This window comes from Zeus faber (assembly GCF_960531495.2).
Source record: "Zeus faber genome assembly, chromosome: 6".
Taxonomy (NCBI): Eukaryota; Metazoa; Chordata; class Actinopteri; order Zeiformes; family Zeidae; genus Zeus; species Zeus faber.
The window spans coordinates 25,953,296-25,978,311 of NC_137201.1; the positions used below are offsets into that span (position 1 = coordinate 25,953,296).

Sequence of the window (25,016 nt, forward strand, 5' to 3'; positions counted from 1 at the left end):
AGCGTGTTCCGGCGGGTTATCTCCCAAATAGGAGCCTTTCTGTGTGGAGTTTGCATGTTTTCCCCCTGCTCACATGGGGTTTCCTCACATGGAAGAAGAAGAAGAAGAAGAAGAAGAAGAAGGAATACTACTACTACTAATATTATCATTATTATTATTATTATTATTATTATTATTATTATTATTATTATTATTATTATCATCTCTTCCAGAATAATTTGTTATTTTTGTATGGTTGAAAGATTCATGTGCCACTTTAATGCACATATCTGTATAAACATAAGCATATTCCCTCTATCTATTCCATTTTATTTCATTTTATTTTTATTGTATTTTATTTTATTCTATATATTTTTATTTTATCCTATAAGTATTCAACTTACTGTATTACGTTTTAAGAGTCAGTTAGTCGGTCTATTAGAAAGAATTTTTTTTGTTTTATTGTGTATTTTATTGTGCAGTGTGCATCACATTTCACTGCATATATGTATGAGAGTATGTATATGCATGTGACAAATAAAAATCTTGGATCTCGAATCTTGAATGGTTGATAATTAATCATGTCAACATTGTGGATACTAAATGTATGACAGTTGTTCGAACTGGGTGATGATCCCAACGGCACACACACACACACACACACACACATCGGTTCGCACCTGAGACACAATACACATTTTATTTTTCCCGTTTCGTTCCAATCGACGGGGGTTGATCGATCCGACCGACGAGCCCTCGCCCGGCTCTCGCCTTTCAAGGCGGCGAGGAAAGTGACGCGTGGGCGCGGCGGTGAAACCCCCCCAGCGCCTCCGATTGGTCGGTTTCCCAACGGGGGCGGAGCCCTGCCCGAGAACTGGTCGTGTCCGCTTCAGAAGTCATCATGGCGCCCGCTGCCCCGGTCCAAGGTAAAGAAGGTTACCCCCGCCGAGGCGACGCTCCGTCGGACATTGACGCCCGCGGTTCGCACAGGCGGGCGACGGAACCAACGCATCCGAACGCGGCGGGCGTTGGCGCGGTCGGCGTCGTGTGGAATGCGTGAGCGTGAGGGAATACGATGCGGTGTGTAGCTAGTAGCTGCTAGCGCCCCGGTGGCGGCGCACCGTTCCCCGTCGAGCTAGCTGTTCGCCGAGGCTGCCCAAGCCACCATTGCCGTTCGCTTCACAACACACGTTTTGGTTTTGTTGTTTTGTTTTGGGGTTTTTTTTTTAAACACGGCAGGTGTTGCGGTCAACTGCGTATCTACCGCGGCAACATGTTCACATTGTTATCGACTTTTAAGTGCGTCCTATCTGCCGGAGACGCTGGTCTTGGAAGTGGGAGAACTCGTTCCCCTGCGAGTGCGGGGTTGACGATAAGGGGGCTGCGGTGGGAGCTGCGACCCGGGGGGACGGCAGCCTCGTTGCTTTCTAGGTTATCCTGCCGTCTCACTCCCAGCGCTTCATCACACGCTTCAGTGTCTTGCTTTGTAGGCCTCGGTGCCGCATTTAGGCCAAGGGGGATCTTTATCTTTTCCACAGTGTGAGTTGCTGATAGAGGTTTATTGCTGAATGTACGGTTTATTGTATATCGCCATATATAACTTGTTTTTGTTCAGGTTTGCTGCATATTGTTTTGTTTTTCCCCTACTGCTTTATTATTTTTTTTGCGTGTTGTTCTGATTGTGAGCTGATGTAACGCAGCAATTTCCTTGGCGGGGGGAGAAAATGATCTCTATCCACCACGCAGCTCTCAAACTTGGTCACAACGTTTGTTTCTGCCAGGTCACACTGTTTACGATTTGTAAGCTTTCGGGTCGGCATGTAACATGATTATATAAACAGTTTACGTCGCCCTCACAAGGCGGGCCACAGCATTCTGTCCGGTTTGTTGAAGGCTTTTACACAAAAGCAAGATACTCTATTTCAACAATAGCTTATTATTATTTCCGTTGTTTATACAGGTGAAGTCCAATTGAGATCAGGATGTTCTGTTCACATACAAACATAGATGCATACACATACTTACGAAGTACAATTAGACCAATATAATTATCTATTAAGACCTCTAAAATGCAGGCTCAAGTTCAAGTTCTATTTATGTAGCCTGATTAGTTTTTATTTGGAAGGGCACTGAAAGCAAACTTTGAAATTATAAGATGTAACAGCTGAAATATAATGTATTTTCATGGTTATACTAGGATCTTGTTTTATTTAAAAAAAATCAAACTTTCAATCTGGACCATTTTCCAGCTTCTTTTACAAGGCACTGGTTGCTATCAGCCCAACTCAATTTTTTACCCTCCGAATGGAAATTTGTGGAAGTTGTGATGTTGGAAGTTGGAGGACACTCTGGAGCAAACATTGCACAGGGATCTCATTTGTTGGACTCTGTTCACACCAGTGTCAGTATGCATAGGGTTGCACATCCCATTGTACTGGTACACTACTTTGTTGTGATTGGTCGGCTGATTTATTAAAAAAAAAGAAAAAAAGGTTGACTTCAAATCAGCCATTTTCTACTTTTGTAAGTTCTGGAGCTGGGTGTAATGCCCTTTGATGGCAGATACCTTCTGAGCCCCTAGCAATGACTTATAGGGTAATTAACATAAGGCATATACTTACTAATGGGGGTATGTAAAATAAAAAGCCGGTGGCAGTTGAGAGAAAAATGGAGTAATGTGAACGCGAACATATTTTTGGCTTCTGCATTCCCAAGTTTTTTTTTTTTTTTCTAACTAATATAAGGTATAAACCCTTATGAACACACAGGCCCTCCTTTCTCAAACCTCCGGGTTAGTCTTGGGATTGTAATATCCATTTTTGTGAACATAAACTGTTATTTGTCTTAAAGGCCAGTAAGTTGAGAACCAAAGTTATGATGTCCTGTAGAGAGGCTGCTGAGCAAGTGCCAACACTCAAATGGCCAATGTTTTCAAAGAACTTATTCCTTCTAGGTATTGAAACAATGTCTAATGGGGTTTTAGATGATGCTAAACATTTGTAAAGAGTACTGTCTGGCTGACTGGCCTGTCTTTTTGTTATCCTTTGTGCTCTGGTTTGGGTCCAAATTAAAAGGTAAACAGGATTGCCATGTGAAGACATCTATATGCACTTAAACCTCTGAGAAATGTAACACAGTAAAATACATTTTTTTACAGAGTGTGTTTTGTTCAGATTCAAAAACTGAGTTTGGCCATAACACTGCAAATGGTTGAACACGTATCAGAAATGTTGTCATACTGTAGTAATGTTAAATTTGGATACCATATAAATTGCAGGCTGCTGTATAGAATTACACTGAATCATATGTTTGGCAGCAGATTTTGTAAATTTACTGCACTAGTGCAGTGCCCGTTCAAAACATGCCTGTTCGTGAAAGTCGCAGTCAAAAACACTGAGGAAATACACACTTTCTCACGCGAAAAAGTTCTACTTAATTTGTCATTCATCCACATGTGAAGTATGCAGGAATGAGGTGTAGTTTCTCACGGACCATGGTGCTAACACCAAATGCAACATAGTTATAAAACACGTTACACGGACACATAACACAGGGTTTCCCCAAGTGTATCGCAAGCCGAGCGGGCCGCCAGACTTGAGTTGACCCCCTGACGGGCCCAATTTTTTTTTTTTTTTTTTTTAATGTATTTTTAAGGTTGTTTTTTTAATCAAAATAACAACATTGACCGCAACATATTAATTTTAAATTCTTATTTCACTGTAGCGCAGCACTTTGATTCACTCACTCACTAAAGCCGTGAGTGAGCGAGTGCTCACTCACTATTCACACAACAGACCCATCTGTGAATAGCCCCTCCTCTCCGTGCACACTCTGAATCAAAACATGGTCATGTGCGGGATGTTTAAAACATCCCGTTGGGTTCGGCACCCGTTACCACTATAGCATCAGTTCCTATACGATCGGTATCAACCGAACGCAACGCAGGTTTAGATGCCTTGTTTAGTTGCCATGCCCAAGCTGCTGATTGGTGCTCCGAAACCACTGCGCCTGCCTTCACTGAACATTATGGTTTGGAGCGTGCTGCTGGAAATCTGAAAATGAAAATGTGTTGCTCTGTATAACGCGCCGCCGCTTTCCTCTCCCGTACGAACGTCACGTCTCGCCTTTTGATCGAGAGCCAAACAGCAGCAGCACTCGTCAATGTCACATTATGGTCACATAGCCAATCAGATAAGAGGCTTGATCGTAAAAGTTTTCACTACTGATCACGTCTGGTTCATACAAAATGTCAGCTATTTGTGAACATGTGAAAAGTAATGAAGGACAAATGGGGTTCACAAAATATTATATAATTTAGATTAAAAATAAATAAAATAAAAAAAAAAAAATAGCCCCAAATCTATTTAGTTTAGATGTATTTTATTTTATTGAACTGTCTTATTGAACAAAACAAAAAAGAGCCGTATGTAACGGGGACACTCCCCTGGAATTTAATGTGCAGAGTGTGCACCTGTTTGTAAACAGATAAAATTGATATGAATATAAAATGGATAATTCAGCAGAATAAAACAGTGGACAAGCAATATGATTGACAACAGTGGATAACATATGATTAGAATATCTAATATAAATAATGCAGTACAGCAGTAATTTGAAAACTGTAAAAATATAAGTAATACGAGTAATACCTCACCAGTGAACCTCATTGATAACTATACTTAGACACAGTACAAATAGGAGGCTCAGCTTTTGGATAAACTCACTGTTAGCTCTTTTATTTTAAGTTAATTAATATTACACGTATCACCTGTCCACACCAAACATGGTTGTTCGGAACAGGCCGATTGCTTTCATGGGAAACCCTGCCCCCCGCTGCCTCGCTCTTTCTCACAGGAAGCCCTGCCCTCCGCTGGCTTGCTTTTCGCTGTCTATTGAAAGATAATTAATTAATTAATAGACAGAGACATCCAACTGTTTTAAAATTGTGAGTTGTGCATTGTATCGTGATTAAGTCCCGACCAATATATCTGTAGGCCGATAATATTGGCCGATATTTGGGTTCCGAAGAACTCTCGTATCAGTTGAAATTTCACTGATAAAGTGCCGATGAAGGTTATCACGCATGAACAGATTTAGGATGGAACCTTGTTGGGAACGTCAAACAATGAGGGATTTCCTTACACAGAGACACTGCGAGGCAGTACTCTTTGGACAGCCACGTTCTTTTAGATTATTAAAGTAATAACATGCAACAAGTATATTGGCTCTCATCAGCGATCTTTCCGTCATCCTCCTCGGGCCACGCGCCAACAGGCTTCTAGATTACCCACAATGCAATGTCTCAAAGTGGCAGGTCCTGTCACTTCCCGATCTTCCTGGTGATGTGTTGGTAGCAGGAAAAAGGGGCAAGTGTAAGATCTGAGCGACTTTGACGAGGGCCAAATTGTGATGGCTAGACGATGGGGTCAGAGCGTCAGGGGCAGGTCTTGTGGGGTGTTCCCAGAATGCAGTGGTTAGTACCTACCAAAAGTGATCCGAGGAAGGACAACCAGTGAACTGGCGACGGGGTCATGGGTGCCCATGGGCTCATTGATGCTCGTGTGGAGCGAAGGCTAGTATAGCACAAATTGTTGGAAAAAATAATGCTGATGGTGATGATGAGGCACACTGTGTCAGAACACACAGTGCGTCGCAGCTTGCTGTGTATGGGGCTGTGTAGCTGAAGACCGGTCAGAGTGCCTAGCTGACCCCTGTCTACCGCCGAAAGCCCTTACAATGGGCATGTGAGTTTCAGAATCGGTCCATAGAGCAATGGAAGAAGGTGGCCTGGTCTGTGCGTTGTTTACCCAGTGAAGAGATGGCACCAGGATGCACTATGGGAAGAAGACAAGCCAGCGGAGGCAGTGTGATTGGCATTGCTCTAGGCAATGTTCTGCTGGTAAACCTTGGGTCCTGGCATTCATGTGGATGTTACTTTGACACTTACCACCTACCTAAACTTTGTTTAGGCGGGTAAGAGCTGTTTTGGCGGCACAAGGGGGACCAAAACAATATTAGGCAGGTGGTTTTAATGTTGTGGCTGATTGGTGGTATAGGCTAAAAGTAAAACTTAACTCTTAGTGAGTCGGCTTGTTGAACTAGAAAGGGCAGAGGCTGACAACTCTAATAAAAAGAAAAACAGCCAGGGGTACATCACCCATTTGATAAATAATTGTCTTTTGTCTCTTCAGAGCATCCATACAGCCATCTGATAGACACGCTGAAAGATGGCAGTCTCAAATTCTTCAATCCACAGAAATTCAACGACCCGAGATACGGTGAGTTCAGGCCACCTGACTTGGAAAGGACTAGGTTCAGCTGCAGATCCTCCCTTATCTCAACCTTTAGACCAGAACACTGTGTTGTCTTAAAAGTAAAACAAACCTTTATTCCTGTGCACAACACTGCTTTAGATCCCTTCAGTTGAAACATGCTTGGTTGCTTTTATTTAAATTGGTGTTTAACAAGATCCAAGGTTTAAGCAAAGTTTTAGGATTTATAGTTTGACATTTCTGTGCTTCTTAATTGAATTAATTTACCAATTTATTTTCAGAAAATTTGCCTCTTTCCATCCGTGTCTTACTGGAGGCGGCCATCCGTAAATGTGACGGCTTTTACGTGAAAGAGGAGGACATTGAGAACATTCTGGATTGGAAACTGCAGCAGAATGTGGCTGAGGTGCCATTCCCTCCTGCCCGGGTCCTTCTTCAGGACTTCACGTAAGTCTTCTGAACAAATGAAACAGAAATTACCATAGAAAAATTCAGCAAAAACTTCAAATATTGTACTTAACGTCAAAGTCATGAAACCACTTATCAAATATTTTAGGATGGGTTTCTCACGTTAAAAATAAAATCAACCCTGAAGCCAAATGAGGTTGTCAAAGCAGAAAGGTGTGGGGGTATATTTGTACAAGTAGTCAGGTGAGAGTAGGAGTATTGGTTCAAACATTGTGGTCATGTAGAGTGACCAGATTCAGGTCGGGTAGGGCTGTACCCGACCTGAATTTTGTCAGTCAAATTGCATTCGGCTGTTAGATGCAAATATTCGGTGGGGGGGAGGTGCACCTGTCTCCCTCTCTAACACACACGCACGCACCTTGCACAAACAATGCAATGTGCGTGACAGCAATGGGGTGCCTGCGATCGGCGCGCCAAAACTTTGTGTTCTTTATTTTAGCGGTAGATTATTTAATTTTACGACTGCTTGTGTAACGGAAAAAGTTTGCACAGAACGAAACCGTGCGTAATGGGGACACTTTCTCTGTGACTCTCTCCCCGGTCACCCCCTCTCCATGCGTCACGCGCAGAAAACGATCTTAACAAGTCTATGAGTCGTGCCCCGTTCCTCCGTGCCCCGCCCCCACACTGTTTTTAGTTGTTTCATTTGAGGCAACGGGGCTCGGCGATCGGGGCGCACGGAGAGCCGTGTCCGCGTCTGATCCAACCTGTCGGCTTTCAGGGGACAGCCCGAGTTGTAGGTTGATTACACAGAAATGTTTTCACTGTAACCGATTTTCACATAAAAGGTCATATGTGAAAATTTTCTCGTGTAAGTATTTTGTCATCGCTGTGTTTATTCCTAAATGAAGCCCAAGGATCTGTTGAGGACAACACTGATCCAGACCATGAGACGATTTTATTATTTACTCCAATAGGGGCATTCCGGCCATGGTGGACTTGGCAGCCATGAGGGATGCAGTTGCCAAACATGGTGTGGACCCCGCCCTGGTCAACCCGGTGTGCCCCACCGACCTCATAGTTGACCACTCGCTGCAGATCGACTTCAGCAAATGGTGCGCATACCTACTTATTACTTTGTTTTTTTTACAGTTGACGAGTGAGCGGATAAAAAATAGTATTGTTGGAATTTAAAACCCATGAGCTTACTCATTTACTTTAAGTAGACAGTGTACTCCAAATGGAGACAACTTTGCGAAAACCTGCAAGCATCTCCTCGAGCAGTGTTTGGTGACATGTTAATGGAGGTTTTTTTTAATGCTCAATGTGAACTCTTGTGTACTTCAGTTTGTCCTACATCAATAAAAAATGTGCATGTCCTTGAACAAGTTGAGCAACTCTTTGTTTTTTTCCAGTATTTTTCCATCTTGCAAAAACTTTATAGCTTTTTCTTTGGCAATCATGGCCTTGGATGGATGTTTTTTTATTATTATTAATTATTATTATTTTTTTTTGTAGTTACATTAACTTTGACCTTAAGGTCTTTTCTCTGCAAATGCTCTTCATTAATAGATTTGATTCTAATAATCACACAAATCTAACGTCCCATTGAACACATTCTTAGCTTTTGGTCTTTTTTTTTTTTTAATCCACAGTGCCATACAGAACACCCCAAACCCTGGGGGAGGGGACAGCCAGAGTCCGGTTCAGGGACCTCCTCGCGCCACACCTCCCAAACCTCAGGCTAAAGGAGGCTCCCATTGTGGGGGCCAGCGGGCCCCGTGCAGTAAATCCAGCTGCAGTGACCCTCCAAGCTCCCCTGGCGGACCTCGGCCCTCGGTGCAGCAGATAGAGAACACACCGTTGCTGTGCCCCTTCCACCTGCAGCCCGTCTCAGAGTGAGTTGGTGGAGAGCTCTGCTGAGCTACTGCGTTACATAATGAAATACTTTGAGATCAAAGCAGTGAACTAATCGACTCCCAAGGATTAAAAATTTGCTTTAGGTTAAAAACATACTAGAGTTTTCCCAGTAGCTAGCACCAGTGCAGCATAACCATAGCAGCATTAACAGGAAGCAGTATACAGCCTACATGACAACAATCAAGAAATACAGTCTTCTGAAATGGAAGAGAAGTTACAGTCCTCTATTGTTGTTTCCTTGGTTCTTTTTTCCTTCAGACCAGAAACAGCCCTGAAGAATCAGGAGATGGAGCTCACCAGGAACAAAGAGAGGCTGCAGTTCTTCAAGGTAAAGCGATCAAAGAACATTTGATTTAAGATGCTGAAACCAGGCCAGTGGCGTTAATCGTGTAATAATATAGAAATGTTTACATACAAACGGTGCACCGCACAGCCAACAGGACGGTTATTTTTATTTGTTTTGTTTTCAAGCGCATAGGCAGCGATTTATATTCCTGCCGGGGGGGCATCAGTGGAGGAGGGCAAGGCTTGGCATGTTTGAGTTCATGGTCTCCCTGAAGATGTCTTTTACTCGTTTGTTTATTCCCAAAACAGCGCTTTATCCCAACCTCGGGGCTCTTAGCTTAGCTCAGCTTATTTCACCACTGATGGTCCATGTCCAACAGTTCAACCTGGTGTTTATATAGTTTTGTGGGCAGGGCCATGCAAAGTATGACCTTGTATATGTGACCCACCGCAGCAAAACCCGCATTGTCGCGCATTTCTAAAATGACCAGGAGCAGCCAAATAAGTTGATAAAACCTTTACAGAAGGAAAATTACCTTTACAGAAGATTAGTTCCTTTGTGTTTTTTTTTTTTTTGTTTTTTTTATCTCTCAACGTATTTTCAAAGCCGAGTTTGATTTATAAATAGTAGATAGATGTTAAACCGTGGAGTTAAATATTCTCGTTAGATTACATGGGGAAACACAGTTCACTTACCGAGACACTGAACAGCGCTGAACATCGCCGAGCGATCGTTTCCCTTCAAAGCGAACATTACTCCATATTCCATGTGATGTGAAGTCACAATGTGAAACCGTTTTGATAGAGTTCAACCTTTTAAATCTTACGTGTTTTACACACACACCTGGATTCACTGTTGTGTGGGCGGCGTAACACGCGAATAGGAAAAGCTGACATCACTTCAATAAACAAGACAAGGAGCCTTCGAAAAACTTTGAGGGTGATTATCTCAGGAACACAGTTTGCCGCACCCTCGTCATTAACAAGCCATAGCTTTAAACTCCACAATTCAGTACTACATTGTACACAGTCTTTCTACATGTTTTCAGCAATTATGCGTGTAAGGTGTTAAGAAACATATCTCTGAATTCACTTTACAGGGACTTAAATGAGGATCAAAATTAAGAAAAACATTTTATTAACTTGTTTTCCCTGTTTGGAAATTCGCATAATAAAATGTAATATTAATATATAAATATTAGTCAATTACTACAAATATTTGCAAAAGACAGGGACAGAATCTATTTATGAAAGGCCCAAGGGATGTTTTGTTCTAATTGAGAGAAGGTCATGGAGCCTTTAAATCTAAAAAGGCTGTGCATCTGCATTGGCCTTGCTTGAAAGGGCGCCATTAAAAAAATATCAAATCAACTGCAATTCATTGTGGATTGGTCTCCTCCTTACCAGTGGTGCTCCAAGGCGTTCAAGAACGTGAACGTGGTGCCACCGGATGTGGGCGCGGTCCACCAGGTGAACCTGGAGTACCTCTCTAGAGTGGTGCACGTCAACGCCGGCTGGGTCTACCCCGACAGCGTGGTGGGAACCGACTCACACACCACCATGATCAACGGCCTGGGCATCCTGGGCTGGGGTAAGCTACATCTTCCAAAGAAAAAATCCTGCATATAAACATTCTCTGACATTTCTCTTCAGGTTTTCTTTTGCACAAATTCTAAATTAACATAAAAACAGAAACCCCACTATTTTGTATATATAAATAAAACTGCAGAACCAACATCATTAGCTGATACAATTGTATTAATTATTAAGCAGCAGTTAATATTCTGATCTTTTTTTGTCAATGTTCTACTCGGCCCAGCTGTAAGACTGAGGCGTGTGTCCATAACTACACTTGTGAAATAAAACCTCTGTTTAATGTTTAATCCTCCCGCCAGGTGTCGGGGGAATCGAGTCAGAGGCGGTGATGTTGGGGCAGCCGGTGGCACTGACCCTCCCCCAGGTTGTCGGCTGTAAATTGGTGGGCTCCATCAACCCGCTCACCACCTCCATAGACATAGTCCTGGGGATCACCAAGGTCAGAGCAGTCTTATCTTTTTTCACTTATAAGTAATGAAAAAATAATAATTTAAATAATGGGGGGGGGGGGGGGATATATATATATATATATATATATATATATTGTGTGTGTTTTTTTTTTTTTTTTGTTTTGTTTTTTTGTACAAGTTAAAACAGTGGTACTTATTTTTCAAATGAAAATAACAACTACAAAATACAGGAAAATGCAGCACCTTTGACAAAAATCGGTTTCTTTCACAACACATTCTGCTCAGAGAAACAGAGCAACATGCCCAGTCAGGCCACCAGGCCTTGGGGAGGACCTGCTGGACCTGACCCGGCATGTTTATTTACACACACACACACACACACACACACACACACACACACACACTCATTTACCCTCTCCTGGGAGCCTTAACTGCCAAGAGAAAGGAAAATATGGTAATGTGTACCTGCTTTTCTGTCAAACATAAATGGTTAAACAAAGTAGGAAAATGTTTTTAGTGCTGAAAACGGCAACACAAACAAAACTGTGACTGTTGCGTCGCGTCCCACAGCTGTTGAAATTACATCACCCACGTCACTACTAGAATCAAGGTGTCTGCAGGTCCTTGAAAAGTCTTGAAATGGGTTTTTAAATTCTAGTTTACAAATAATAATTCTTAAAAGTAATGACATTGTCTTAAATGTATGCGGTCTTAATTTCAACGTAAATATGTTGTCTGATTTTGTTCATCCATTAATCTCTGGTTGTCAAAATTTGACTTGGTTCTTCTGGTCTTATTTACTGATTTACAGTATGGTTAGATTAAGGCAACCTTAACTTGCTATCTGAGATAGATAGATAGATAGATAGATACTTTATTCATTCCCAGAGGGAAATTCCAATGTCCCAACAGCTCACATCAAAATAACAGTAGGCTATAATAACAACCACAGAATACAATATCATATGAAAGTGTTAATGTATGTGGAATAAGGTGAAATATATAATAAAAACTCACAGTTAACCCGCCACAATAATAATATAAAAAATAGCAGTATAATATGGTGGAAAACGCTGAAAAATGAAAGCAATATAACCCTGAAGTACTGAAGAAAATTAAAAAAAAAAAAAAATTAATAAGAATTAACCAAAAAACCAACAGTGGAAAAAATGAACAAATACACACTTCTGGTTGTTATAGGGTAGTTCTTTTTATTTTTATTTTTATTTATAATAACAACAGCCGAAAGAACAGTTCATAAAATATCGATCCAAATAACTTGAATAGTCTTACATTTTGTCAAAAATGTTACTCCCCGATTCCTGCAGAGACGCTGTAGAATGATTTGAACCCAATTCACTATGGACTGGGGTGTCAAGAACCTTGATCCTAAATCTACTGAGTTTCAAGAACCTTGATCCTAAATCTACTGTGTTTCAAGAATCTTGATCCCAAATCTACTGAGTTTCAAGAATCTTGATCCCAAATCTACTGAGTTTCAAGAACTTTGATCCTAAATCTACTGAGTTTCAAGAACCTTAATCCTAAACCTCATTTTGTTGACTAGCACTTGCGACAAGCTGGGATCGCAGGCAGGTTTGTGGAGTTCTTTGGACCAGGCGTTCCCCAGCTGTCTGCCCCTGACCGGACCACCATTGCCAACATGTCGCCCGAGTACAACGCCACTGTCAGCTTCTTCCCCATTGACCAAGTCACACTCAAGCACTTTACAAAGACAAGTGAGTCAGCGACTCGATCCTCCATTCAGCTTTGTGTTGTTTCCTGGCAACACCAAGCATCAGAGGTTACTGACAATAGTCAGAAGATTTGACCTCTACACGGTGTATTTTCTCTCATTTGAAAGAGTTTGTGTATATAAAATGTGTGATCAATCAATTTATTTTATTTATTATTATTTTTTTTTTTTCTTGTAATTTTCCCCCTAGACTTTAGCCAGGAAAAGCTTGAATTACTCGAATCTTACATGAAGGCTGTGAAATTGTTCCGAAACTACGAGGAACCTTCAGAAGACCCGCAATATTCTGAGGTAATGTGTTCATCTCCCTCATTGCAGCCTTTTGAGGTTGTGTTTACTTCTCCTACTCGCTGCATACTACACCCTCTAAATATCTGGAGGGACATTTACAAGAATCCAACTGTGAAGATTGCAGTCCCTCCATCTGGGTTGGAGAGATAATTGACACGTTGGTTTTTTTGTGCAGGTGATTGAGCTCAACCTGAGCGCCATCGTGCCGCATGTGAGCGGACCCAAGAGGCCGCAGGACAGAGTGGCAGTGAACAACATGAAGGAGGACTTCCACAAGTGTCTGAAGGAGAAGGTGACGAGATAGAGCGGACGATTTATTGTCAAACAAATGATTTGGTTCAACAATTAAATGTATTTTATGCCACTTTAGTTGTCACGTGAGATAAAACTGATAGTAGGGTGATAGTTAGGGGTGTCACGATTTTGATTCAAAACCGGAATGAGCGTTCGATTTTGAACTTCTAAATGAAAAGCAGGTTCACGATTCACGAAGCAGGTGCATATTGGGGCTGTCAAGATCCACCGGTAAACAAATGCAGTGTGCGCTGGGGCTGTGCGGGGCCCTCTGCGCAGTTGACTGTGGCTCCTGCCTCCAAACCGACTTGCAGTTTGGAGAGCTTTGGTCGGCTTCGCTGGCGGCATCCCTCAACGCACACTGCACCCTCCCACCTGGCACAAGGGCTGCAGGAACCAAATACGAATAGAATTTTAAAGTTTGATATAAGTTAATCCAGTTCTTTGCACAGTGAAGACACATTAGAGGGACATATTCCCAGTAAAGGTATGTGAAGTCGGCGGAGACGTACCGCCATGTTTTCCTCTCCTCTGGCTTTTCACAGTATGTACAAGGAGAGTGCGCATGTTCAGTAAGAGTGAGAATGCTCAGTATTTCCACAGATGTGATGAAAGTGGTAAATAAACCCGACCATCACCGACAGCATGTCCTCTAGTGCAGAGATTCCCAACTACCGGAATGTGCCGGGCCGCAGGCTATTTGCCACCGGGCTATCAGAACACGGGCGGGATTTTTTTCAGGAGAGATCTGCTCCAGAGCAGCAGCAGGAAACGGAGTAAATCCAATACATCTAGAGTTTTTATTTGCTTTATTTTATTTATTTATTTTTTTAGAAAAATGTTTTCTCTCATAGGAGCTGCAAGTTGAAATTTTCCTTTTACTACCAGTGTTCCCATCTGGCAAAAATAACATCCATTTTTTTGCGCTTATTTTGGTGAGTAACTTAAAAGTAGTGTAATAAGTAACTTATTGTCTATTATTCTAAAGTCTAGTTTTGCTAAAGCTCTTCACTGTTTAGGTGTGTTAAATATTCTCATATTCCTGTTATTATCACTTTTAATATTCAAATCAAAGTTACTTACAAAGAAACAAGTGTTTTTCTTTACAAATCAAGACTTGAAAGTCGAACAATGGCATAGCCGTTTAAATCTAAAATTAAAACGTGACCTCAAAATCGAAAGTCAAATCGAACTGTTTATTTGGAGAATCGTGACACCCCTAGTAATAGTACATGTCACCCTATTGCAGAAGAGACATTTATTGATATTGGAACAAAAATATTCAGATAGTTCATTTTACTCAACCCAACTGATGGAAACAAACCTAAATCACATTCTATTTATTCTGACATTTGTAACTGTGCTTTAAAATTCCCCTTAAAATTGGATGGAAATATGATTGTGGCACCTAACGATTTTCCAAAAAAGATCCTGATCTGATTCAATAATGGCGATAATGTAATAATTGTGACCACTCTACGTACAACTCCATCAAAACGGCCTCCCCCCTCGCTACGTCTCTCCAGGTGGGCTTCAAAGGGTTCCACATCGCCGAGGAGAAGCGGGACGCCCGGGTTCCATTCCTCCACGGCGGACAGGAGTACCAGCTGGCGCACGGCTCACTGGTCGTCGCCGCCGTCATCAGCTGCACCAACAACTGCAACCCGTCCGTCATGCTGACTGCAGGTGGGCTGCTCTGACCGAAGCACCGGGTGGGGAAAAAAAACGTTCGGGGAGTGGGCAGAAGTTAGGGGGGGGGAAAGACCGTGAGATCGTGAGTCAGCAACACGTAGTTGTACCCGATCACAAGTAGGTGGCGTTACAGAGGTGTTTGTGTCGATGTGGCTGTGTTTTGATTGACAGGTCTGTTGGCCAAGAAGGCAGTGGAGGCGGGGCTTGTGGTCAAGCCTTATATCAAGACCAGTCTGGCCCCCGGGAGCGGCATGGTCACCCACTACCTCAACACTAGCGGAGTCCTGCCTTACCTCAGCCAGCTCGGGTACACACACACACACACACACACTTAATACATTTACTTTTGCTTCTTTGCATTCCTACCGGGAAAGACAGACCCCGCCACCGAAAATGGGAACACCATATAAAGGAGCACATACATTATACAAATACACTGAAAGGCTGTTTCTTATGTGAGATAAATATATTTATATAATTATATGTTTTTCCTTTTTTTCTGTTTTTTTTTTTTCCCCAAAATAATTTTACGGACTACCGCTTTAACTTATTTTCCTTAAACCTCATGACACACTCACTGTTCACATGAACGTTTCTGCTTTTCTTCATGGTGCAGGTTTGAGGTGATAGGATACGGTTGTGCCACCTGTGTGGGGAACACGGCGCCGTTGCCCGAAAGTGTCGTTGACGCAATCAAACAGGTATTTATCCACGTAACAATCAACTCTTATTCCACCTGATGGATTCAAGTAGACGCGTCGATTTGTGATCAATTCTAAATGTTTTGCTTCAGGGAGACTTGGTGGCTTGTGGTGTGCTGTCTGGCAACAGGCATTTTGAGGGCCGCCTCTGTGACTGTGTACGAGCCAACTACTTGGCCTCCCCGCCCCTGGTGGTGGCCTATGCCATCGCTGGCACTGTGGATATTGATTTCGAGAAAGAAGCTTTGGGTCAGTATAGTACCGTACTCTATTCTGCGGCTGGAATATAACTATGTCATGATACAAGACTAGATATCAACTGGGACTTTGTCTGGGCTTGTAGCCTAATATCATTATATTGTTAAACGTTAAAACTGTTTACAGATGCATTACAAAAAAAAAAAACAGAACTATTTTCTGAACTTCATAGACTGTTATAATCACTGCCTAGCTGCTTGGTCATAATATCCACATAATGTAGTGTTAATGAAATATTCCTTGTGTCTTAGTATCTTATGAAAGCCTTAGTCAATGTGTGTTGTCGCACAGTGTTTTACTAAATATTTGCTCCATTCAGCCGATATCTTTTGTGAATCTAAAATTGGGTGTTTTCACCGAGCAGGCACGACTTTGGAGGGGAAGGAGGTTTTCCTGCGCGATGTGTGGCCCTCCAGGGAGGAGGTCCAGCAGACTGAGGGCGACACGGTCATCTGCTCCATCTTTAGGGAGCTGAGGACAAGGATGGGGGTGAGCAGAGTGTGTGCAGGGGCTCCGAGAGGTTTTCATGCTAGGACACGCGTGCGGTTACATTTTGGCCTGAGATCCACCACCAATTATATCCCATAAAAAATGAGCAATAAAATCATCACGCAGCCATCCTAGAAAGTAATTAGCTGCAACTACTCTCATTACAGTACGTTTTCACCTGTGCCACTATTTAATTGAGTAGAACCAAAATTTAGTACCTACACATTTACTTGAGTTATTTTCTGACATAGTATTCTACTTCCCTATTTTCAATTTGGGTAAGTTACACAGCGTTTTAACATTAATCTGGATAGACTATAAACAAACAACATAAATCACAGGAATATTTAAAGATTTCATCTCCAGAGCAACTAAACCGTCTTTATCTCTCTGACTAAATGCTGCAGTTTGACAAATGGTACAATCCACACTATTGTTTGCACACAATAAAATGCCTTTTTAATTGTGTTTTCCTACATTATTTTCAAAGGGATTATTGCCCATGTCAACTCAAACTGATTGTGTTGCCTGAAATAAAGCAACTCAATAAGTAATTACTGCGGTCATTTGTCAGGAAAAACTAATTACTCTGACAGGAGTCATTTTCCACACCACAATTTCTTCTTGTACTTATTTATCTTCTCTTTTCCTGTCCAAGCATTTACACTATGACCTCATATCACATTATGTTTTGTTTTACGCTTTGAAATGGAATCGATAGACGGGAAAGGTTGCCGCTGATTTTTCTCAACACCGCCTCGCACTCTCTCAGAAACAAAACACGTTCTGGACCAACCTGGAGTGTCCGGACTCCGGGGTTTTCCCGTGGGATCACCGGTCCACGTACATCCGCTCCCCGTCGTTCTTCAACAAGCTGGTGAGTCTTCGCGCCGCCGCCGAATCTTCAATTCCATCTCGTGAAGCGGAGCGGCCGCGTGACGCACCCTGTCCCTCCTCCCAGAGCAAGGAGGTCCAGCCCCCCCAGGCCATAGAGAACGCCCACGTCCTGCTGTTTCTTGGGGACAAGGTGACGACGGACCACATCTCGCCGGCGGGCAGCATTGCCAGAGTCAGCGCCGCCGCCAAGTACCTGATGAGCAAACGGTGAGCATTTTTAGTTTTTTTGTGGTCGCTATTTTCCCCCATGCAGAGGTTCCCAACCGCTGGGCTGCGGGGCATTTGCCACCGGGCCGTGAGAAGGCAGGCGGGGTACTCTTACTAAACAAAAAGAGTCGGGTCTTTCTCTAAATCCCTGTTCAGCCCGACCCCTGCACTGCCTCTCAACGTGCCGTTCTGAGCATCCACACGGCAGAAGCAGCCACACGGTTGCTATGACACGCAGGTTCATTGTTACCATCCAGGCTTCTGTTTTGGCCGTTGAACCAACAACCTCTCTCTCTCTCTCTCTCTCTCTCTCTCTCTCTCTCTCTCTCTCTCTCTCTCTCTCTCTCTCTCTCTCTCTCTCTCTCTCTCTCTCTCTCTCTCTCTCTCTCTCTCTCTCTCTCTCTCTCTCTCTCTCTCTCTCTCTCTCTCTCTCTCTCTCTCTCTCTCTCTCTCTCTCTCTCTCTCTCTCTCTCTCTCTCTCTCTCTCTCTCTCCCCTGTGAACCGCCCGCAGTAAAACACATTTTAACTGACCATTAACAATATCCCCAACGCATCCAGAGCCATTACAATATTATATTGCTATATCAGAAATATTATATCTAAATGCTGTAAAGAAACAAAAATACTTGGGATTCCCTGGCCTTTTATCAAAGGTATCTATTTTAAGGTAAGCAATGCCACTTTTATAAAATTGGCTTGTTTTAGTTTAGAATGGAAAATGAATGTCAACATTAAACACATGTTAAGAACTGTATCACATTGCATCACACCGATTGTTCTGTATTAGAATATATGTTCCCTGAATGGTAGCGCCCATGTATCTAGATGCATATGGGATAGTCTTATAGAACTATTGAGTGCCCCAAAAACAAATCTTAGTCACTTTGGGCCGGACCCCTGAAAATAATAAAAAGGAATAATAAAAGTCAACAAGGAAGAGGCATTTATTGACTGTTAATTTAGAATTCACATTCTATTTATTGTAACATTTCTCACGTTGGTTTAAAATGACCTCATGTTTGGGTTGAAACATACCATTGTGGAATCGTAGCAATTTCACCAAATAGTCGTGGTCAGCTCAAATAATTACAATAAGGTGCTTATGTAATAACTGTGACAGCTCTAAGTGACCCCATCTAGTAGCTGGTGCTGTTGAGAATCAACTTTGGTTTATTATTCATGCGTGATGTTTCTATCCACACCCCCATTTTATTTAGGGAGAAAAATGAGCCTCCGTTCAAACTCTCACTCTTCTGTGGGAGTGAAATTGGATTGAAACATTAATGTTCAGATCGTTTAGAAAATGTAGTTACATTTTTTTTTTTTTCCTCTCTCGTTTTTTTTTTTGTGTTTTTGTTCTTTAAAAGTGTTGTCGTTATGTGTTTTTGAAGGTCATGTATTCCATTTCCACAGTCGAAGTTCCCGACGGAATTGAACTATCCCGAAGGGAACGTTCTCACCTTTGACCTTTCCCCTCAGCCTCACGCCGCGGGAGTTCAACTCCTACGGCGCTCGCCGGGGAAACGATGCGGTGATGACCAGAGGCACGTTCGCCAGCATCAAGCTGCAGAACCGCTTAATCGGCAAGTCGGGCCCCAAGACACTGCACATTCCATCAGGCCAGACGGTGAGTTCCGGGTTGCTCCGTCGTGTTTTTTTTTTTTTTGACTGCCTCGATCGCGGTGTTGATGATGTCCTCCGCCCGCTAGATGGACGTTTTCGAAGCGGCGGAGCGCTACCAGAGAGAAGGGATTCCCCTCATCATCCTGGCGGGGAAGGACTATGGATCAGGGAGCTCCAGGGACTGGGTGGCTAAAGGACCATACCTTCTGGTAAGAATACACACACACACACACACACACTGCACTTCTGATCAGGCAGTGAGACGGCCAACCCCGCTAGTTTGACATGCACTCAGGCTTAGTTGAAGTGGATTACAAAGTCAAACGTTCTTATTAATAATAATAATAATAATAGTAATAGTAATAATAACAATAGTAATACATTTTATTTGCATAGGGCTTTTCAGGGTACTCAGACACTTTACATCACATAAATCAATATAAATCACATGGTAAAATACAACAATGCATAAAAAGATTACAGGAAAGCGTGGCAGAAGTATAACAAACAAATATGAGTCAAAAAGAAAGTGGAAGAAGAGGGAGGAGAACCTCGAAGGGAGGAGAACCCACATGGGGTCATTTGATATGCACACGGGGTCAGGGGGCATTTCAAAGAATGGTATACTGGCATTTAACTAATGTCATAAAATATTAGTGAAATAGGTTTGAAATATATAATTTCTCAACAATCCAGGTGGACTCCCTCCATGCTCTGATGTAATCAAACTAAGTAGTAGTAAAACTCAAATTCACAGTAAACAGTTTGCTAATATACGGTGCCATTCTGTTTACAAATCTTATCTATCGATCTCACTCGATGATACAAAATTTGGCAGCCATTGTTCTTAGTCCCGGCAGCCAGAAAAGTGATTGGATTGGTGTCGGGCACTCTCCTCCCCCATATCTGATGCCCATTGTCCCCCCGCTCTGCTGCCCGGCAGGGGGTGCGAGCGGTCATCGCCGAGAGCTTCGAGAAGCTCCACAAGAACCAGCTGCTGGGCGTGGGCGTCCTGCCGCTGCAGTTCCTGCCCGGCCAGAGCGCCGCCTCCCTGGAGCTCAGCGGGAAGGAGAGCTTCACCATCGCTCTGCCGGAGAGCCCCAGCCCCCGGCAGCAGCTCACTGTCAAGGTACCTGTCGAGGCCCGTGCACCCCCCCCCCCCCCCCGCCTCCACCCGGGCGGGGGAAGTGTGACCGAGAATGCGTGTGATGTAGTCAAAAATGACCCCGGATGAGTCTACAACTAAATGACCATAGATTCCCTATTTCAAGGTGTTTTTTGATTATTCAATTTAACAGGGTTCTTACAGGTCCACGGGGTGCTTGAATTTAAGTACTGGAATAACTTGAAAATAGCCCCATTTGTGCTTGACAAAAAAAAAAACTATTTTTCTCTCGTAGTATATACAGTATGCTAATGTAATTAATAGACGATGAGGATGAGGATTATATTATATTTTAATTAATAAAGTTCACATTGAAAATGTATTGTATCTGTTTTGCGTGAAGTCCTTCAAAACGAGAAAAATGGTGCTTAAAAAAAAAAAAAAGATGCTTTGTAATGTTTTGTAATGCCAGAATGAACCCTGGTTTAATTAGCTTTCCATTTAACAAAATTAAGACACGCATAAAAAAATGAGCTGACATCAAATCAGCCTTTTTACGGTGATTCCCAAAAACATACCTGCACCGTGACGACGCTGCGCCGTCTTGGTCTTTCTCCCGCTTCCTGAAAAGTGACAGGTTAAGCGAGACGTTTTTTTTTTATTATTATTTTTTTTTATGTAGTGACGTCTGCTTTTCAGATCGTTTTATTACTTTGTAGCCAGATTCTAGCGTCATTACATAACTCCTATATGACATCGTAAGCCTCCGAGCGTCGTCCTCCACGTAACGATGCGTTTGTTCTCCGTTGGCTTTCAGACCGGCCAGGGGAAGTCCTTCAGCGTGACGGCGCTCTTCGACGGCGACATGGACATAATGTTTTACCGGCACGGCGGCCTGCTGAGATACGTTGCTCGGACGATGATCTAAAAGAGCCTGGAAGACCACCGCCAGGACCCCGCCTCTCCCTCCCTCCCTCCCTCCCCGAGTTCATTTCTCCACAGATACTCTTCAGCAGCGCCCGGGGAGTGGCCCACAGTCGGGCGTAGTTTCAAGGCCCTTCAAATGGGCGGAGATGGCAAATGCAAAAAAAAAACAACAACATTGCTCAAAACATGGTCTGAGCCTCACCTCGTTAGCCGCGCGGCGCGGCCACAGCGCGAGCGGGGGCTCGCTGACTTCCTGTTAACTCACGTGTCATTGATTGGGGGCTAAAGGAATGTTGAATATAGTCACATGTCCAGACGCCAATGCATCGATGGCCAATTTCAATATGACTTAGTACAAATTATAGTGGACTTTTTAGTCAACTCTTGTAACTTTTTGGTGCTGGGGGGCAAAGAAAACCCACCTACGATGTGTACGTTTTTTGCCCGTTGCCATAACATCGACGTCATTCGATTTAAAGTGTTCTGGGGTTTTTTTTTGTTTTTTTTCAGATCAGAACCAGAAGTCGATATATCGCAGTGTGCCGACACTTTGCCTTAAAAAACAAAAAAAAAAAAAAAAACAAGCGTGGTGGTGTCAGTTTGAGGGCCTGTCTACGTCACTTTTTCCCACGGACCAGGGGCCAAAAGCATCTGGACCCGACCAGAGGAGAGAGACCAACTACGTTTACAACCCGAGCGACGCGTCCGCAGCGACACGAGCAACAACCCAGATCCGTCCCCCGGCGGCTGCTGCCGTGATTTAAAGGAAGACTCTGGTCGTTTTTTGTTTTGTTTTTTTACCCGAGGTTTTATTTTTCGATCATCGGGAGTCGGCCCTAGTGACTGACATCAGAGTCTGTTCAATCGACTTAAAAGATTCTGACGCCGTCACTTGGGCTGAAAAATTAGGTAAAAAAAAAAAGAATAATTATCGAGTTTATTTTGGTTCACTGTTCAGTTTCCTCAAATGCAGAAATGGGATTCTCAAATATCCTTTCAAACCCTAACTGCAACCAAAAGAGAGGACGGGGATGAAGTACGTTTTCGTAATAACTCCTCCCCGAAACAAACAATGCAGCTTGGTCGACGACAAGGTTTACACACATTGACCCCCCCAGGGTTTTGTTTCGTTTCATCCAAGCCTTGAAAGGCCCCTCCGACGCCGCAGACATTGACAATGTGCAGTGGAACTTGAACCTTCTTAGAGAGCGTAAACTTGTGTTGGCTATTGCGATGACAAATTGCTGTTCATCATTATTTATTCAAACCTACATTTGTGTATAACTTTCTTAAACCATTAACTGCCTGAAAAGATATATATATATATTTTTTGTCTCGCGTTGTGACGGAGCCCGGCGCGCGCCTCGCTCAGCCCACCACAGGCGAGTTGAGGCGAGCAGCCGGGTCGATCTTGAAGGGATGTCATTGGTGTTTTGGCAGCCGTGCATTCGACTCGGCTTCTACTGCTCTTCACCTGCAGCCGGGGCTGTTTCGGGCTCCCGTGTTTTCATTTGCACCGCACGTCCTGGCAGCTGTTTGGGTTTGGCAGGGCGACCCCCCCGGATTGCGGCGTGGGAGGAGTCTGGATTGCACTGCAGCTTTCACATTAAAAGTCCCTTTCCCTGCAGTGTTGTTATAGAGTGTACACCTTCCGTCGAAGGGAAGGGAACCGACATGTATGCAAAACAAAATGCATTGTGGTGCCCGTACAGGAGTACGTGGATGTCTCTAATTCTGAATCAACACATTGTAAATAGTTTTTAATAAACAATAACAAAGTAAGCTGCTGTCTGTTTCATGACGACGATGTTCAGTGGGATTGAGTTAAGCTACATGTTATTTTTAGGGAAACCTTCCCCCTGAAATCAGTGGCAGAGTTGACCTCTTTTCAGGGTCTTTTTTTCTTTTTTTTTCTTTAACCAGGTCTGCGAGGGGAATTTTATCCTCAGAAATGTAAGTACTGGAATACCTTGAAAATAGCCCCCTTTGAAGTGCTTGGAAAAAAACCATGATGGAAAACCTGTGATATTCCTCCTGGTTTTGTTATTCAGATCATTGTCATAATTTTAGATTATGGCAGGGAAATTTAAATTTAACGCGTAATGGTTTGAAATGGACGTTAAGTAGGTGACAATAATTGTGTGTGTGTGTGTGTGTGTGTGTGTGTGTGTATATATATATATATTAGATACAGTATTATATATTAAGATCACATTGAAAATGTTATATTTGTTTTGCCTGAAATCCTGGAAAATAAGTAGTGCTTAAAAAAAGTTCTTGAATGTCTTTCAGTTTGAAATGCCAGAAAAGAAAACAAACAAGAAAACAGTAGATTAATATAAAATAAAAATATCAAACTTTTATTAATCTACCATTGTTTTCTTTTCAACTCCAGGCAGCGTCTTGATTTCACACAGTTCTTTTGCAGCGTCAGATGCGTCCTTTGGGGCCAGGGGCAGTCTTAGTTATTTGGGGGCTCCGGGCAGGACCAGTGTGAGGCCTCTTCTCCAACTCACTTAATGCAAGCACGGCTGGTAAATGAACTATTTGGAGGGGTGGCTGTTTTCCCAGAGCAAAGCTAAATTAGAATTCTAACTGAATCATTCCAGTGCTCTTCACTCCGTCAGAAAAAAAAAGACAATGGGACAAGAAAAAGATTATGAATATATGAAATACTATATTAAATACAATATAAATTGACTCCGGGGTCCGGGTTCAGATGCTGCTGCCACAGGTTGAAGCCCAGGTTTTGCCGTCGAAGTCACCTCCATTGCCCGGTAAATCAGATGTTTGGAGGAGACATCACTTAGTAGGAATATGTGGCTCAAAGACATAAGTCACAGGAGGATGAATTGAGGGTTTGTTTAAAAGCGCTCGGAGACCAGAACCAAGCACGAAGCGGCGTGGTGGCGTCACGGCTCGGATGCCGACTTCCCGCACCACAGGTGCGAGTCCTGATTTTTCCACCCGAGTCCTGTTCCTTGAATCAAATCAATAAAAAAATTGGAAGAGATGAGATCCAATTTGAGCAGGGGACAGGGGACCCCCAGAACATCCCAAATCATGGGGTGGAGACTGGAGAGCACAGACGGCCAAACGAGTCGCGCATGGTGACCCCACAGTCTTACATTTTTCTCCGTAGAATGTGGTTGTCCAATGACTCAATTTTTAAATCATTTTTACTGTGCAAAAGGGATCCAACATTTTTTTATTGTGGTATTGTGCTAGAAAACACAGTAATGCAATGCAAGGTGGCAACATGCCAGTGCATTGCACTGCTGCCTTACAGCAAGAAGGTCCTGGTTTCGATTCCTGCCTTGGGCGCTGTTGGCACTGCGCTCTGGAGGTTTATCTCCTGATGAGGGGCCTTTCTGTGTGGAGCTTGCATGTTCTCCCCGTGCTCACATGGGGTTTCCTCCATATAACGTTGTAAGAACCCCCACTAAAAACATGCACAACAAACATTATTTGAGCAGCAATGGACATGGAAGTTGGTCCCCAGCTGCTGTATTGTGAGCTGCCCACTGCTCCTGGCCTGCCCCTCAGAGGAAGGACAAGCTTTCATGGGATAAAAATGGAAAAGACATTTTACACCTCCATCTGCATGGGTGTTTGTGACAAAGACAAGCTAAGCTTGTCCTGTTCAACTTAATTGCTGCTTGTTCATATAACCTATGCTCACATAACTAGTAGGGCCACACAATCCTTTGAGTTATTGAACTTGTTATTTTTCAGCTCGTGCAACACCTTGTTCCTCACCTGAGTGTAGATAAGACAATGTGGTGTTTGCACACACGAGTGAGTGCTGTGTAAAGCCGGGGGCTAAAGTGATAAGACATCGAATAATCCCTTTGTACGCTCTGTATCTTGGTTTTTCACTCTTAGACACTGATGTACCCGTCTTA

At 43.0% G+C, this 25,016-nt stretch overlaps 1 protein-coding gene across 1 annotated transcript; it reads left to right on the forward strand.

Annotated features, from left to right (window-relative positions):
• The first annotated feature begins 857 nt into the window (after positions 1 to 857).
• ireb2 (iron-responsive element binding protein 2) lies at positions 858 to 23,424 on the forward strand. Its single transcript, XM_080001855.1, has 22 exons — positions 858 to 905; positions 6,171 to 6,257; positions 6,533 to 6,698; positions 7,637 to 7,774; positions 8,315 to 8,557; positions 8,838 to 8,907; positions 10,272 to 10,455; positions 10,760 to 10,899; positions 12,438 to 12,609; positions 12,817 to 12,917; positions 13,093 to 13,209; positions 14,738 to 14,897; positions 15,075 to 15,210; positions 15,520 to 15,604; positions 15,697 to 15,853; positions 16,227 to 16,351; positions 17,124 to 17,228; positions 17,313 to 17,455; positions 18,936 to 19,083; positions 19,166 to 19,288; positions 20,023 to 20,208; positions 21,002 to 23,424. Exons 1-22 carry the CDS (start codon positions 881 to 883, stop codon positions 21,110 to 21,112), a joined length of 2,922 nt encoding a protein of 973 aa, XP_079857981.1. The 5' UTR covers positions 858 to 880; the 3' UTR covers positions 21,113 to 23,424.
• The last annotated feature ends 1,592 nt before the right edge of the window (positions 23,425 to 25,016 follow it).

Excerpts from the sequence above, each read along its gene's own strand:
- ireb2 (XM_080001855.1), top strand. The coding sequence starts at position 881 with ATGGCGCCCGCTGCCCCGGTCCAAG. Across the intron at positions 7,775-8,314 it reads CAGATCGACTTCAGCAAATG|TGCCATACAGAACACCCCAA; the intron begins GTGCGCATACCT and ends TTTAATCCACAG. Across the intron at positions 17,229-17,312 it reads CGTCGTTCTTCAACAAGCTG|AGCAAGGAGGTCCAGCCCCC; the intron begins GTGAGTCTTCGC and ends CCCTCCTCCCAG.